The 18329-nt window shown below is 39.9% G+C and overlaps 1 protein-coding gene across 4 annotated transcripts in view; it reads right to left on the reverse strand.

The window, feature by feature from the left end:
* Nucleotides 1-18329, reverse strand: part of raph1a (Ras association (RalGDS/AF-6) and pleckstrin homology domains 1a) — a 187405-nt gene continuing 169076 nt past the window's right edge. For all 4 annotated transcript variants that reach the window (XM_055638477.1, XM_055638476.1, XM_055638475.1 and 1 more), the window contains one exon: nt 1-12515. In XM_055638477.1, coding sequence (XP_055494452.1) covers nt 10584-12515 — 1932 coding nt within the window. In that variant the 3' untranslated portion in view covers nt 1-10583. The remainder of the gene's footprint in view (nt 12516-18329) is intronic.

Consider the following 18329-nt stretch of genomic DNA (forward strand, 5'->3'; position numbering starts at 1 on the left):
TTAATGTTAAGATGAGTTTAGTTTATTGTCACAGGTACTAACGTACAATGAAAAGCTTTTGATGTGTGCTAACCAATCAACTGAAAGACAATACAAAGACATTGAGCAATCCACAGTGCACAGATAGATGATAAAAGGAATAACGTGAATAATGTTTAGTACAGATAAAGCCAGTTAAGTCCGATCAAAGATATTCCGAGGGTCTCCAAATAAGTAGATAGTAGTTCACGATGCACGTCGGCAGACAATGGGATCAAAAACATGCCAATGTTACCCTTATCCTGATGGTCACCTTTGTGTGCAACTGCATCAGGCTGTGTATAGAGCTAAAGCATGTGGGCACCAACCTGCTGAGGTTCTTCCTGTCCCTGGTGTTAGCGAAGGACCAATGTGCCAATCAGCTGGACATTGCCAGCTGTTCTTTGTGGAAAAGTTCTTCCAGATGAACACCATTGACCACAATTCCAGCAGGCAGTGGTCAGCCCAGCACTACAGGACAAGGACTTTATGGGTCCTGTGACGTGGTTCGCTGAGCAGATTGCCCAGTTCGTCTGGCAAAAACTCCTCATTGGCAGAACTCATCAACAAGCACCAAGACCTCACTTGGCTGGCAGTGAGAAGTGCCTCCCAGTCAGATCCTTTCTGCACTGACTAAATCTTACTACTGATACACTGTGCTCTAGTGACGGCTGCTATTGAGAGGAGGCTGCCCACCTCTTCGCAGAGTGTGATTGAAGAGGCTGGGATAATGATGCAAGAATCCTTGTCACGGTTCAACCTGAGCAGCTCGGTAACTTGAGGACTCTCTGATTTATCAGCTGTTTCCAGGGACACATTCAGAGACACAGGAGTACGTGCTGAGGGACTCACTGAACTTTGGTGCAGCAAAGCCAAGACTCTGTGGGGTGAACCACAGTCTAGTTTCATCTGCTATTGGAAATTGAGGGACGGAGTCTGGTGGAGACACCTCTCAAACAAGGGAAGGAATATCACCCTAGTGCGGCCACATAAGTGGCAAGGGTGTTTGTTTTGCTTAACACTATTGTAAACACTATTGAGTATGACACTACTAAATGTATCGATGCTGAGAATGTCTGACATGTTTTTGAAGTTTATATTTGGAAATAGAAATCTGCTGTAAAGTCTGAAATCCTTTGACATTATAAAATTTCCCTTCCTACATTAATATATGTTCAATCTTTTGTCTTCAAACAAAGTCGTGCTATACCATCCAGGTCTCTGGAAATATTTGATGATCGCTTCCTTATCTCCACTGCAACACATTCTCCTGTGTTTCCTTTATCCTCCCAGGCCTCACTTCATAGAGCTGATATTCTCCAACCTTGCTATATCCTCAGCCACTCACTGCCTATATGCCCTCTTCCTACTTTATGATGATACTCTCAGTGTTGCTGCTATCCCCTCTGTTCCCTCGCACCTTGCAGTCTCAGCTGCTGCTTTGGTTTTCAGGATTCCTACACCCTTTGCTAAAAAGTTAAATCTCCCCAAGATCTTTTACTTGGAATCAAGTCAACCTGGTGGTCAGGTTAAAGGGTTTTATTTAGATGGTTTAATCAGCAAATGTGTTCCAGAGCTAGACATGCCTTTTGGAAACATCATGTATATTGTTTGTTCTGGTCCTGAACAGTAACATATTTGGTTGCCATACAACTTTTCATCCATGCTCTTCATTACCAAACTTGACTAAATTGAGCTGTGGCTTTTAGCCTTATTTCAGGACTAGAATCCATAACTTAGGCTGATATTTTAATGAAATGACACAGGAAGAGCAGACATAAAATACTAGAAAAACTCAACAGGTCAGGCACCATTTGTGGAAGCAGTTAATGTTCCAGGTTGATGTCCTTTGCTCAGAACTAGAAAAGATTAGTGCAGGATCAGTTCAGATTTCCGTGTCTAAAAATTGGCGTCTGACTAAATGAGTATTTTTAGCATTAAACAATCAAATAATCAACCAGGAAACCCAGTGTTTTCTCGCTCCAGATACTGTCGGACCTGTTAAGCATTTTGTTTTATTTCATATTTCTAGCATTTTAGGCTTTTATTTTATTTAAACAATCAAGACCGTCAAGGTGTACAATGCTCACAGAAAGGAAATAACTGGTTATTTGTTGCTGCCAGATAGTAGAGGGATACGCCTGGCACACAGCGAATACAGAATAATATGAATGACATACATGTAACTGATAAGCAAGCCACTGCCACCTAATGATGCAAGAATCAATTGTTTGCTGGTATCCCAATAGATTTCCTCGAAGTTGATATATTTTCATTTTGGGCTGTATGGTTCAATTCTGGAGTGTGTGTTGGGAGACACCTTTGCAGCAATTTATTTTTAATGAAGGGGTGGGGTTTGGAGGGAAGTGAGTCAGGATGACCATTCCTTGAAATCCATTCATCTAATGGGAAACTTTGCACAGGATATTCTAAATGAACTGTTTGAACTTTAGCCTGAATGAGTTTACATTTGAACATGAGATTTATGCATAATTTGAACTCATTTTATTGTCATAAAAACTGTTATAAGCTTGTCATGCATTAATTACACTCTCCATTATTAATACATTATAGAGTTTACATTTTAAAAAAAGAACTTGCATATGTTCTCTTAAAATGAACATGGGGGAGGGGCAGAAATTATATACAATATTACACTCGGACTTTGTCACGTTTCCTTACCGCAGCTAGCCAGCTGGGCACTCTCAGAGCAGTGATGAGAGTGGCCTTTAATAGCAAGCTATGGCAATTGGTTTACGTCAGAGCAAGCCAACAGTCCCTGCAATTAACCAGCAGCATTCATAAACAACTTTACAGCAACAAAATCAGCACTGTTTAACAAAACATAATACAGAAACATGTTTTTAAACTGATCATGATAGGTGACAAATGGCTACAAGATTTTTAGCCAGTCCAGATGAGGTGAAGGTTGATACTCGTGTCCAATTTAAGGCAAAACATTCCCCAGTCTCCCAAGAATTACATAGATTCCAGCCTTGTGAATTAAGTAGTGAATTATTCATGTCCCGAACCTCTTACACCAAACACATATGACCCTCTCAATCAACTCCACGACACCGCCAGTGATTCTACAACAGCTGATACAGAAACAGTCAATAATGATTGAATTCAATTCTAATGATGAGAATTATGTATCAACTGCATAATACAAAAGAAGAACACGTTGCAGCTTCCAAGAAACACAGCAGCAATGTTGACACTGGTCTTTGCCAAAGCTGCAGTTAACATCCTGCATTCAGAAGATTAGCCTGTGGGGTTTATTATAGCAGTAGCGACAGAAGCAGAACAATCATCTGAGTCTGTGCCTCGTTTAACTGGGGGGAGGGGGTTGAGAAACACAGATGAACAGACAGATTAGTAATCAATCATAAACAGAAGAAACCCAATTCCTTCGCATTAACTGAAGTTCTTTCACGATGGATTGTTTCTGCTGACATGCCATATCAACATTGGCAACATTAGAAGTATGGCAGTACTGAGACACTAGCCATGAGCATCTCCCAGTCAATAATTTCATCATCAACTACAAATTCTTTGGCTAAAAGTAAATAATTTTAATCTTTGGTACAAACTCTGTCCTTTTTCACATTCACCCCTGCCCTTCCCCATTTTGGCTTTTTATCCATCTCAGCAGTGAAATTGAATAGATGGATGAGAAGGCTTTGTTCTAAAAATCCACAACATTGCTTCATTTTTAAATGATTAAAAATCAGACAATGATACTCACAGTAGATATACAAATTGCCTATAAATTCCTCTCCCTTCATGGTGTTAAATCTTCACTAATGCATTAATTGATTCAAACTAAAACCAGCCAGCATTCTATGAAGGATTTTATATACTGACTGTGCAGCAAGCATTTGACAGTAAAAAGTAGATTTCCTATTTGCTCCTTGCAGGGGCAGTTTTTGGGAAGTAGAAGACATCATTCCCTATCAAAGTTTAGTAATAACATTCAGAGACCCCTGCTTCAGTTCCATCACGGCCAACTCTGCCAGTACGAACCTGTTCCAATGGGGAAAGGATTTATCAGACAGAAACCAACTACAGTGCAGAGTGGAAAGCCAGCAACAACCAAATGGAAACGCTGCCTAAATCACCCAAGCTGCTTGCATCTGACAAGAGAAGGTCTCTGATCATAGTCTAGGTCCTCAATCGTTCCATTTCCAACAAATAATAACCTGAATACTACCCATGACAAAATAGACCATTTGATCAGTCTTCTTTGCCTATCTACCAACAGTGCAATTTCTGGGTCAAACTGGCAAACATTTTTTGTAGCAATCCAAACCTGTGAGCAAGGGAAGTGTGGGAGACAGGATCGCTTCCCAATTTCTCTTTAAATCACACACACACACCGGGAAATATATCAGCCTTCATTCATTGCATCCCAGTCAGAAAAATGGTGACTGTTACATTCAGCATTTTTAATATCCTCATTATTAATAGAGGCTGGTAATGTCTATACACACTGACTCTACTACACAATTTTAAGCTGGAACATGTTCTCTGAGACAGTTGGCATTGTTATTGTACCAGGTGGATTGGGGGTGGAAATTAAGATATAGAATTTATACTGAGGAATAACCATAACATTTTTCAGTTAATTCAGAATTGTGTTCTTAAATATGGAAGAAGTCAAAGAACAAACTTTCTTAGCATCAGCTTAATGGAAGGCAATACATGAGCAGGCTTCATATTTTGGAGACTGTAAGCAACTCAGTCCCTGTTCTTGATTATCTTACTAAACTCAAGGAAATAAAACCAATTTCCCACTGTTTGCTGGGTATTCACTAACATGCATGAAAATTCATTCTGCAAAAATACTCAACATCATGAGACTGTTCCTGTTGCTGTCATCAGCATATTAACCCTGATCACAAATTAAGTTTGCGCAGGTGATTTTTAGTGTTTTCTGTTTGTATTTTAGATTTCCATTTTCTGCATTTAAAAAAGAAATGTTACATGGAAATGTAGAAATCCCATCATTTTGAAATGTATGATTGGTCATATTGTTTAAAGAGCAGCAGATACAGGGCTGGAATGTGACACAAGAAAAGCCATGCTCTCACTTATCCCTCAATGTAGGCCAGTTAAATAGTCCCACACCAGCGATTTGAAAATGTGGCTTTTATATTTACTAAAGTGGAGAATTTAAAAATAATTAGGCATAAAATATAGAATGAGGAGGGGATGAAGGGGATATATAATCTATAAAATTGCTAATTTCTGAAAAACAAAGCTGGGTGCCATTGGGAGATACAAAAGTCATCTGCATGATCAGAAAGATTAATTGCTTTACAAACCTGTTCTGGAATGTCATCCATCAGAATCCAATTAATTATTCTCTAACCCAACATTCAACCAATGTGGAATCCCCGCTTCCTCACTAAATGTCCAAAACATCCAGACCGAAGTTACAACCTTCGGCCAGATTTATTGGCTGTCTGGAAAAACATATTCAAGATGTTTTCAAGTTCCTTCCCCTTTCTTATAGGGGTGGAGTACATGATCCAATTGTTTTGCAATCTATAGCTAAAAGGGGATAGAGAGGAAACTGCTTTATGGCAATAGCACTCAACATATTCATATGAGATATTATTACAATATTTTACAACAACTTCTTATACCTCTCAAAAACAAACAATACTTTAACACGTTTATCTCTCAATCAAAATCATAACCAAATAGGATGCTGTTTGTCAGTCTTCAAGGAGGAATATGCAGACGTATTCTCCAAGGTCTGTATTAGGACCTCAGCTATTCAATAAATAATCATTAGGACTTTGCAGATGGCAAGAATCTCAAAAGCAGTAAGCTACAAGAAAGTTTGCAGCAAAATCTTCGGAGTAGAAACAAATATGGCAAATAAAAATTAAAGCATGGACACGTGGTGGAACATTTTGGAAGAATGAGACAATACAAGCTAAGTGGAATCATTTAAGAGTGGTTCCAGAGCTGTGATTTGGAGATTTATATATATCAAAGTAATTGAAGGTGCTAGGACAAGTTTTAGCAGAATATCAGACCCCTGGTTTTATACATACGAGTAAGTAACAAAGGCAAAGACACCATAGTAAATATTATTATTCATCAATTAGTACTTTGCTGAAAGACCATGTTCGATCATATTCACCGGGTAACTATACGTCAGGAACAATGTCAAGGCGTTGGAGAGAGTAACGGGGAGATTAATCAGAATTATATCAGGGATGAAGAAATGTATTTATGTGGAGAGAACAGTCACAGGTTTATATTTAGGCCTTGACGGATTAAAGGGGGAGCTAATATCAGCAAGGATTACGATAGAGTAAATAAAGAAAACAGAAAGGTTAGAAGTCAGAGGAAAGAATTAAGATAATTTACCAAGAACTAGTAGAGAGATAAGAATAGTTTTGCATAATGAGATATAATCTGGCATTCGCTGCCTGAAAGCAGGTTGGAGGAAGATTCTATGCAATTTTCAAAAGCAAAGTAGATATATGTAAAAAACTGCAGTACATGGAAAAATGTCAGAGAATGGGTCTAATCAGATAGCTCTTTTAAGATCGGCCTATTGCCTCTTTCTGAATCTGAGCAGATTTTTAAAAATAATTTATCTTGCTAGTTTTGAACTATGTCATGTAAATTGATTGTTGTGTTACAAAACCACAAACACAGTCAGTCAATTACTGTGTGTTTGGAACATATCCTGATTGTGAAAAGTGCTTCAATAAATCCCTTATATTCCTTCTTATCCCAAGAACGCACCAGTTCAAAACTTGGCATCTGAAAGTCATTATTTCTTGACCGGTTGGAAACAATCTTTTCCTTGCCTTATGATTTTCTAGGTCTTACAAGTAACTAGTCTGTGTTGTATGTATTTCACCTATAAACAATACATTCAAATTTTAAAAAATTCCAACAAATTTACAAAAATATTGACAATAAATTGTATTAAAGCTTTATCACATACCAGAAAGTTAAGTTTTAGATATTATTCTTTCAATGTTAAGAAAAAATGTAATATTTCAAACATAAGTAACATGCAACAGAAATCACAATAGTGTCTGTTAAGAATTCCAATTCAAGGAGATCAACAGACATTGTATCATTGTGTTTTAATCCACTAAATAGAAGATTGGTCATTCAATCTTCGGTGATACATGAACTGAAAAGAAGACGATGGCACCAAGCCAAGTATAAAACCTGATTCAACTCAGATTATATCCATGCAATGTACACACATCAAACTTGATCAGGGCACCAATATCTATTCTATGTATTTAGCCACTGTGTTTTCAAAGCTGTAGTGAATAAGAACACCAGCAAAATGGGAAGGCGCTGAATGCACTGAGATATGTTGCAGTGAATGATAGCACTATTCGCAGGGTGCTCTTTAGTGAATGGGAATACTATCAGTATGCAGGGAGTGCTACAATGATTGGGAATACTGTAGGTAGCTTGTGCTGCAGTGAATTTGAATATTGTATACAGGACAAGTGCTCTAGTGAATGTGTTTACTCTCCACAGATTATGTTGCATTGAATGGAAATACTTCCACAGAACACGAGTGCTGTGGAAAATGGAAATACTCTATACCTACAGTTCTGCAGTGTAGAACAGCGTATGACTAGGAATTCTGGACACTGGGTATACTGAAGTAAATGAGATGTGTTGTATGCAGGGTCCATTGTGATGTATAAGAACATTATACAGAATGCACTGCAGTGAATAAGAATATATCAACACAAAGAGGTTCTATTGTAGGAACTGGAATCATTAGAAAAATGCGTCACTGGAATTCAGTAGTGTACTAGCAGGCATGCAAAAGGCATGCACCAGGGAGCATTTGAATCAGGCAATCATATAGCAACATACTGCGAGAATAAATCTTTCCTGGTAGTATTTAGGCTTCACTAATTTTGAGCGAGTGTTGCAGACTATATTTTTGTCGCTGTATGACACTAGAATAGGTAGTGATGGATACAGCTTTGTTCACTGTACATCAATAAAGTGCTGATTCGTAAAGAATTTTAATTGTATCTCGTAGTGGGAAGAAGAAACCAGTGAAGAGGGCATTCAGTTATTTAAGGAGACTAAAGCAGCTGTGATTGCTCATGGAGCAAACTGAAGATTTAATAGAAATCTTCAAAATTAAGGCAATTAATTAAGGAAGGTAAAACTCTTCACTGGTAGGATTGGTGTAGCTGGCATACGTAAAATTAACGTAAAAAGTGAATGAAATATTTTATTTTACAGTGAGGTATGATGATCTGTTATTTGTGCTTGAAAGGATGCAGAATTTTGTTTTAAAATGGAAGAGGAAATGTACCTGAGATGGAAAGACTGCAAGGCAATGGGGGAAGAACTGGAGACGAAGAGCTGCCACAGGCACAATGGGCTGAATACACTGGAAGATTCTATGATATTTGAAGGATGAACCATCATGCAAAGTCCTTCAGCAGAATTTTGAATGTACCTAGTGATTAGTTACTCTCTGTGCAATAAATCACAGCGCATTTCTCAAGCTAGTTTTCTGTAGGTTTGATATTGTAACCTGACTGAACATTGAATGCAAACATGCCACCCGATTATAGGTGCTTGTTATTTTGCATGTGACCTCCAATCTTACCTTACTATACATTGCAAGGCAACTGGGTACCAGTCCTCTTTGTGAAACCTGCCTGAGAAATTGAGAAGTTATTCATTGGTCTAAAACACCAAACAACCAAGGAATGTGGTTGAACCTTTTGATTCTTAAAACACTGGATTAACATGGAAACACAAGAGGTTCTTGAAAAGAGACCAAGATAGCCACTTTCATCCAGATACTATCATGTGGTTGATCACAAAGCAGTGGGCCAGGACATCACAGGTAGGTTTTGATTAAAAAATAGTTTCTTCTAGTTTTTGGTTCTTTTTAGCTTTTTTTTTTTTAAAACAAGGAGGAAAATTCATAATCTAGACTGGAAAAAAACCCATCCAATTTTGTCATCAAATTACATCAGATTCCATTTTCCTCACCTGTTCAATGCAATTTCTGCTACTCCCAGTTCTATCTCCTATTTCCTCTCAGAAGGAGCTTTAACACACTTGGATGCTTCCTTACAAAGCCAGGATGAAACTTGACCAGAGGCATCGTAACCCAGCTCAATTTTGACATCTGTTGTACACATTGTCTTGCTATTAGACATTTAGTGAACCCAAGTCATGCACTGACATCCTCAGCAGATGGGTAACAAACCAACTGTACTGGCTGAGAACTGAAAGATTAAAAGCAATAATAAAATATAGGATCCTCTTGCCTACCAGGCTCATTTGCAAACTAACTCTTCAATTAAAGTAAGACGGAAACAAATTAGACAACTGCAAATGAGGCGTTTGTAACCCCAGCATTATGGTGGGTGGGGGTGGGGATATAAATTGTCTTGCTAGAAAACAGTGCCTCTTCCAATTTTGCATAACACAAAGTTGTGACATCTGACCATGCATCAAGAAAATTGATTTTTAAAAATAAATTGTATTTATTTACTTTTTTCTCCCCACATAAATTCTTTGACAGCACATTTATCCCCATCTCAGATTTTTGGGTACTGATTTGTGAATTCTTTATGGGAAAATGTCTGTAACCCAGCTATAACACGGCCATCCCTTGTGTGTCTCTTTCTTCGAGTGCTCAGAAATTTCAACATTTTAGAAACTCATACCTGCTATGTTTCAGTCTTCAGTATGTGAGATTAGAAACTGAGTGTGTTTTACAACCCAATGCTTTGGCCAAGAGAAGGTTCATTCTGGTCTATGTAACTTCATTGTAATTACAGTCTAATCAAATGTTCTCAAACTGCCCTTGCTTCAGACGTAATTTAGCCACTAGCAGGTAACTGATAAATTGATAAATATATTGTAGCATCATTGCCATCTGCTTAGATTTAAGTATTTATCTATTCTGCTCTGTGAGAAAATCTGAGATTGAGCACAGATTATTCTCAGATATCTTTTGACAACACGCAAATGTTGAAATTCAACAGAAAGGAAAACAACAGTACTTTCCTAACAATTCAAGGGGATACTTCCTCTTCAAACCTGAGGTTCCTATTACAAAAGTCTGCCAATTATTACATTGGAAAGGTGCCACTTAAGAAGTCTTCCAATGACAAAGACAGAACTCTTCAAACTCAAATCACAAACAACATTTAGTGTAACTATATGAAAGGAAAACATTCCTTTCGTTAGGGTCCATCTATCTATTCACCCCCCACCCTTCCTTGTATTACTAACTGGGAAGCTTTGAACCCCAAGACCCAACATCTACTACCCCAGAACTAGGTCCCTTTATATATCAAAGCATCTATATTTACACAAGTAGAGCAATTTGACTTTACAAGTGAAACACGACACTCCACTGATCCAAGGACAAGCAATCCTACGAAGAGTAACGGATTTAACTGTTGGAAGATGTACGCAGCCAGAATTTTGAGAAAAGTAGTTAATGTACCGCTCAGAATACTGCAGATTATGAGTGCATAGGGCAACATGTAAACGGCGCACAGGCAGCTGATTCATCAATAGTCTCGACTCAACTTGGTGTTGTCACCCCGTTTGGGTGGAGCTGGTGGTGGTCCACGCCTTAATGTTGCATAGCCTGAGATGTTGCCAGATGCATATGAGTTGCTAGCTTCTTGGTCAAAAAGCAATTCAGGAGGAGGAGGAGGAAGTGCCATATCGTCCATGGTGGTGATGTGTTCCGCCTTGGACAGCCGTGTGGAAGCCAACGAGCCATGTCGGGTGAAGGACTTTCTTTGTAGAGTCCTATTGAGGTCAGCCAGAAAATGAGGCTGCACAGACAAGGCAGGTTTTGGAGATACTGGCAACGAAGTGACAGGAGGAGCCTGGTGTTCTGAAGACTCTCCCTGTGTTAAGCGAGTGCTGTCGCTCCTTTTGGGAAGTACTGGTGGCGGAGCTTTCTTCATTGAAGATTTGGACCATGTTTGCGGCTGCGGATTCACCACTGCTACCTTGGGTGGGACAGAATTGGAAAAGCCAGAAGATGCCATCTCCAATGGAGGAGGGGGTAGAAGATCTAGATCTGGAGGTGGGGGAGGGAAATCCGTATCTGAAGGTGGTGAAGGAAATTCAGACACGGGCTCCTTTGAGAGAGCTGGAACTCCTGGTCCTTTGCTTGGTGGCCCTCCTGGTGGGAACATCAAATTAACTGCAGCCAAATTTAATTTACCAGGTTTTGAAGGAGCAGGTGGAGACGAAGTCATATCTGGCGTGGAAGGTCCTGAAGGAATTGTTGGTTGTTCAAACTTATTACTGACAGTTTCCACCGTTTTTCTGGATTCTCTTGCATCTGCACAACTGGGTCCTTTTATACTGGAGTGCCTCTGGGGTGTGGGAGGTGGCTTCTTTCCACCAGGACTCGATATTTTCGGAGGTTTTTTGATTGAAGTTGATTTGACCGGGGTGGAAGGAGGGGTGGGACTACGTGGAGGAAGTTGGGGTAGACTGCTTTCAGGAGGTGGAGGGGGAAACTCTGGCGATGGAAGGAAACCAGGCTGCCATTTGGGTTTTGCTTTCACAGCTGGAGGAGATGTAGGAGTTTGAGTTGGGACTGGTGATGACTTAGCAGTTGAGGCTGCAGGGAGAGGCTGGAACAGGTTTAAGGACTGTTTTATTGTGGAAACAGTCGGTGATGGAGTGATTGGCATTTGGTCTGCAGATTCAGCTGTCTGAATTGTTCCCACTGGAAGAGAAGAAGGAACTGCGGGTGGTGGTGGGGGCAGTGAGATTTGTGCAGCTGCAAACCTGGATGCTTTTACTGAAAGTGGTGGAGGGGGCGTTGCAGGAGGGGGATCCATCTGAACAACACCAGCAGCTGCCGGTTTGGGAATTTTTTGCGGTTGGTGGCTTAGAGAGGCCTCGAAAGGCATCCCTATCTTTTTGGTGACAGCACCCTGTATAGAAGGTAATGGAGGAGGAGGTGGTGGTGGTGGTGGTGGTGGAGGAGTGAAGGGTTGTTGGGCAGGTAACGGAACACATTGCTGTTGTAATTTTTGTGGCGGTGGTGGGGGTGTGAAGGCAGGAACCATGGGCGAAGGGCTGGGCGGTCCCGATTTAAAAGGAGATGGAGCAGAAGCTGCCTGAAGTGGAGACGGGGGCGATGGGATTGAGGTGATGGGTGAAGTACTCCGATCATCACTTTCCAACAGCAGCTGGGGCTTCACAAGTTGCGAGGGTGGAGGTGGGGGAAGCACCTGCTGACCCATGGGCAGAGTTGCAAAGGAAGGTGGAGGTGGTCGTTTGCTTGACATCTCTCTACTGACTGTGCTGTATTTGATGAGTGAGGCAGCAGGTGGGGGAGGTGGAGGTGGTGGTGGAGGTGGTGGTGGTGGTGGAGAGGGTTGTGGTACCACATGAGACACACTGATTCTGGTCTGAGGGGAAGTTGGTGGTACAGGTGAAGGGTAGGATCGGACCAAATCTGTCCTGATCTATAGAAAGAAAATGAATATGAAGTTACCAGAATTTTCCACAGCATCAGATCATAATTAGCATTTTCAATAGTAACCCCCATCCCGCAGTCTAGTTTTTAAAGCACCTCTTTCTAAGCTTCTGGAAGTTAATAAACACAATGCCCTCCATAATGTTTGGGACAAAGACCCATCATTTATTTATTTACCTCCGTACTCCACAATTTGAGATTTATAACAGAAAAAAAAAATCACATGTGGTTGAAGTGCACATTGTCAGATTTTAGTTAAGGCCAATTTTATACATTTTGGTTTCACCATGTAGAAATTACAGCAGTGTTTATACATAGTTCCTCCATTTCAGGGCACCATAATGTTTGGGACACGTGTCTTCACAGGCGTTTGTGAAGTTGTGCTAATGAAAGTCAAAGAAGCCATTAAGAGACTGAGAAACAAGAATAAAACTGTTAGACATCAGCCAAACCATAGGCTTACCAAAATCAACTGTTGGAACATCATTAAGAAGAAAGAGAGCACTGCTGAGCTCACTAATCGCAAAGGGACTGGCAGACCAAGGAAGACCTCCACAGCTGATGACAGAAGAATTCTCTCTTTAATAAAGAAAAATCTCCAACACCTGTCTGACAGATCAGAAACACTCTTCAAGAGTCAGGTGTAGATTTGTCAATGACCACTGTCCACAGAAGCCTTCATCATGAACAGAAATACAGAGGCTATACTGCAAGACGCAAACCACTGGTTAGCCGCACAAATAGGACGGCCAGGTTACAGTTTGCCAAGAAGTACTTAAAACAGTAACCACAGTTCTGGAAAAAGGTCTTGTGGACAGGAGATTAACTTATATCAGAGTAATGGCAAGAGCAAAGTATGGTGGAGAGAAGGAACTGCCCAAGATCCAAAGCAAACCACCTAATCTGTGAAACACGGTAGTGGGGGTGTTATGGCCTGTTATGGCTGCTGAAGGTACTGGCTCGCTTATCTTCATTGATGATACAACTGCTGATGGTAGTAGCATAATGAATTCTGAAGTGTATAGACACACTCTATCCGCTCAAGTTCAAACAAATGCCTCAAAACATTGGCTGGCGGTTCATTCTACAGCAAGACAATTATCCCAAACATACTGCTAAAGCAACAAAGGAGTTTTTCAAAGCTAAAAGATTGTCAATTCTTGTGTGGCCAAGTCAATCACCCAATACGAACCCAATTAAGCATGCCTTTTATATGCTGAAGAGAAAACTGAAGGGGGCTAGCCCCCAAAACAAGCATAAGCTAAAGATGTCTGCAATACAGGCCTGGCAGAGCATCACCAGAGAAAACACCCAGCGACTGGTGATGTCCATGAATCGCAGACTTCAAGCAGTCATTGCATGCAAAGGATATGCACCAAAATACTAAACCTGACTACTTTCATTTACATGACATTGCTGTGTCGCAAACATTATGGTGGCCCTGAAATTGGGAGACTATGTATAAACATTGCTGTCTTCTTCTTGCGTATGGCGTGCACAGCCTAAAGTTGGAGGACCACTTGTTCTATTTGATCTTTTGGAATGTGCACGTGGGGTTGATTGCATTAGTCGAAACAGGGCGGACCACGTGAAGGTTGCAATCTTCCACCCCAACATTGCTGTAATTTCTACATGGTGAAACCAAAATTTATAAAAATAGCCTTTATTAAAATCTGACACATGTGATTTTTTTCTATTACAATTCTCAAATTGTGGAGTACAGAGGCAAATAAATAAATGATGGGTCTTTGTCCCAAACATTATGGAGGGCACTGTACCTTATGAAAGAAAGGTCATTCTACTCTTTCTCTTCTCCACCTCTACTGCGCAAGAGCATGGAGTGGAACCATTCTACTTCTGCGAGTCAGTTCGTAGCTTGGCAATGAACACCAAGCACGACCAACACAATTCCTTCGTTGAACTCAGATAGATTTGGGTTTAGACATTGGATGCTCCAAATGGTTTCATGTCGTTGAGAACAGTTAGAATTCCCTTTCTTTATACCAATCATTCATCTGTAGACATTGTCAGTAGATCTACCGTTTGCTATTCTTTCAAATTTGATTTTTTTTTCTGGTGCAACCCAGGAGGGAAAGTCTCTCCCACAATTATGGCATTTAAAATATAACAAAATAGCCAGAAGGTCATTTCGGAGGGTACACAAGCACACTAATGTTGGTATGGAGACCTGGTAGGGACACAGATTATTTTCCCTAGAGAACCAAACAAGGTTTTTTTGAAATGCAAGCTGGGAGCTTTGTGTTAAGCATTACTGATTTTGTGAAATAAATGAATATAAATTTTCTAACTGCCATGAATTTACTTGTTTGAGCCTCTGGATTACCAGTCCTGCTACATAAACACTTCAGTTTGGAGAAGGGTCTCGACGTCACCTATCCATTTTCTCCAGAAATGCTGCCTGACCCACTGAGTTACTCCAACACTTTGTATCTATCTTTGATATAATAGGCTGTGGGCCGAGCATCGAAAATATGTCTAGAATTTAACTTTCGTGACCTATGTCTCGGAACTACATGAAATTCTGCACAGATTTATATAAAATAGAATTGAGAAGGACGTCATAACTCGTCAATGCCAAAAGTTGCACATTAATTAATTAAGCTAATTAGAAAATGAGATCAAAAAAGTAAGCGCCATCTTGTGTTCAATGCTCATATTACTCCATGGGAGCCTATTTCCATGTTGTCTATTTAAATCATATATTAACATATATATATATATATATATATATATATATGACATGAATATGACTGTAATTATATATAATTATAATTAGATTATATAAAAATAATATAATTAATATAATTGTGAGTGTGTATTTTGAATGAGACTGCCGCAGAGGTCCGGCTCCTAAAATAACCAGTTACCCCCCACCCTCAAATTTATTTATCTAATTCAAGAAACTATAACTTCCTGGTCTCCTTTGCTTAGCCACTTTTATTTGTATTTCTTTTTAAAATTGACCTTGGGATAAAAAAAATAATTTCCAATATGGCTAAGAAATGGGCCAAATGTTAAATGCAAAACAACGTTGGAACACAGGCAATATCTTACATTTTCCTAACACATTTTAATCTACTGTGTTCTCAGTAACTTACAGTTGCAACACATACTTGGTTATGTAAGAAATGAGTTTCCAGAAGTACTAATAGATATTCGTGCTAACTTATTGCAAAAATCCAATCTTAAGTCTTTGTTGGTTAGCTTTGCGAATTCTAACAGTCCTAGTGAAGAATAATGATGAGCTGCAATCATACCCTGATCTTATTCACTTTAAATGAACGTATATGCTGTTTGGATTACTGTGAGATATTGTGAAATGGATAGACATATGATGAAAAATTTAATGCAGGGAAAACTTTCAAAAGAATGAAAAAAGGAAATACAAATTGAATGTAACTGATTTAATGGGGGTGCAGTACATAAGAGACCCGAGGGTTCACAAATACACACCTTTGAAGGTGACAAAATGTAGCTGATTAGGATTTTCAAAAAGAAGAGGATTCTTGTTTTTTTATGGAAGCAGAGTATAAATGAAGGGAAGTCAAAGCTTTATTAATCATAGTAAGACCACAGCGGACAGAAAATATGTCAAGACCTTGTACAGGAAACTTAACCAAAAAGTACCAACGAATGGAGAAATTAGTTATGTGGCAGAAGGAGGTTTTTACTGGTCAGAGCAAAAAGAGGTTAGTGTGCATTTTCTAGTCTGTTTCTGCACGACACGAATAATGGGACCATTTTCAGGTTATTGGAAGTACACAGACCATAGTCATAAGCTTTGTTTTTACACTGACAATTGGACCCAAAACAAAGAACAGTCAAAGAGATGGTTTATGCTGCACAGGCAGCAGAACTAGTTATATGTCAATGACGGATCAGTTTCTCTCTCTTTCTCATCTTTTCATCCCTTGAGTGCCACTTTTAAAAATCGTTTTGTATGCCTTTCTTTTGAAACGCGTGATCTACCCAACAATGAGATTTAAAAATAGCTTTTTCATTTTCTCCTTGTTGTATGGGGTGGGAATTAAGAATAATGAAGGCTGGTTATCCCACAAAAATGGAAACTATGGAAAAAGCAGAATATACTGAAAATGCTGCTCAGCTAACAAACATGGAGGAAGATTTAGAGTTAACATTTCCAGACAATGACCATTCAGTGAGAAAATGTTAAACAAAAATCTAGCTAAGGTGCAGGAGGTGGGGAAGAAAAATGTAGATAAGGTGGAATGTAGGAATGATTTAATTCCAAAATTTATGATAGTGTATGGCCATATGAGGTGGTGAGGGAATACAAAGTGGAGTCTTAGAAATGAAGCTGCTGTTGAATTGGTAAAATGATAATGCATCGAGTTAAAAGGTGAGGTACTAGTCCTTCACCTTATTCTGCACTTCATTGCAGTACGCCAAGGAAAATATAATAGACAATAGACAATTGGTGGAGGAGTAGGCCATTCGGCCCTTCGATCCAGTACCGCCATTCAATGTGATCATGGCTGATCATCCCAATCAGTACCCCGTTCCTGCCTTCTCCCCATATCCCCTTCTCCCCTATCTTTAAGAGCCCTATCTAGCTCTCTCTTGAAAGTATCCAGAGAACCCGCCTCCACCGTCCTCCGAGGCAGAGAATTCCACAGACTCACAACTCTCTGTGAGAAAAAGTGTTTCCTCGTCTCCAATCTAATTGATTTACCCCTTATTCTTAAACTGTGGCCCCTGGTTCTGAACTCCCCCAACATCGGGAACATGTTTCCTGCCTCTAGCGTGTCCAAACCCTTAATAATCTTATATGTTTCAATAAGATCCCCTCTCATTCTTCTAAACTCCAGAGTATACAAGTCCAGCCGCTCCATTCTCTCAGCATATGACAGTCCCGCCATCCCGGGAATTAACCTTGTAAACCTACGCTGCACTCCCTCAATAGCAAGAATGTCCTTCCTCAAATTAGGGGACCAAAACTGCACTCAGGTGTGGTCTCACTAGGGCCTTATACAACTGCAAAAGGACCTCTTTGCTCCTATACTCAACTCCTCTTTCTTCACTGCCTGCTATACCTACTTGCTTACTTTCATAGACTGATGTACAAAGACCCCCAGATCCCGTTGTACTTCCCCTTTTTCCAACTTGACACCATTTAGATAGTAATCTGCCTTCCTGTTTTTTATACCAAAGTGGATAACCTCACATTATCCACATTAAACTGCATCTGCCATGCATCTGCCCACTCCACCAACCTGTCCAAGTCACCCTGCATTCTCATAGCATCCTCCTCACAGTTCACACTGCCACCCAGCTTTGTGTCATCTGCAAATTTGCTAATGCTACTTTGAATCCCTTCATCTAAATCATTGATGTATATTGTAAATAGCTGCGGTCCCAGCACCGAGCCTTGCGGTACCCCACTAGTTACTGACTGCCATTCTGAAAGGGACCCGTTAATCCCTACTCTTTGTTTCCTGTCTGCCAACCAATTTTCTATCCATGTCAGCACTCTACCCTCAATACCATGTGCCCTAATTTTGCCCACTAATCTCCTATGTGGGACCTTATCAAATGCTTTCTGTAAGCCCAGGTACACTCCATCCACTGGCTCTCCCTTGTCCATTATATCCTCAAAAAATTCCAGAAGATTAGTCAAGCATGATTTCCCTTTCGTAAATCCATGCTGAATCAGACCAATCCTGTTACTGCTATCCAAATGTGCCGCTATTTCATCTTTTATAATTGACTCCAGCATCTTCCCCGCTACTGATGTCAGGCTAACTGGATTATAATTCCCTGT

Source organism: Leucoraja erinacea, chromosome 7, assembly GCF_028641065.1.
Source record: "Leucoraja erinacea ecotype New England chromosome 7, Leri_hhj_1, whole genome shotgun sequence".
Lineage (NCBI taxonomy): Eukaryota > Metazoa > Chordata > Chondrichthyes > Rajiformes > Rajidae > Leucoraja > Leucoraja erinaceus.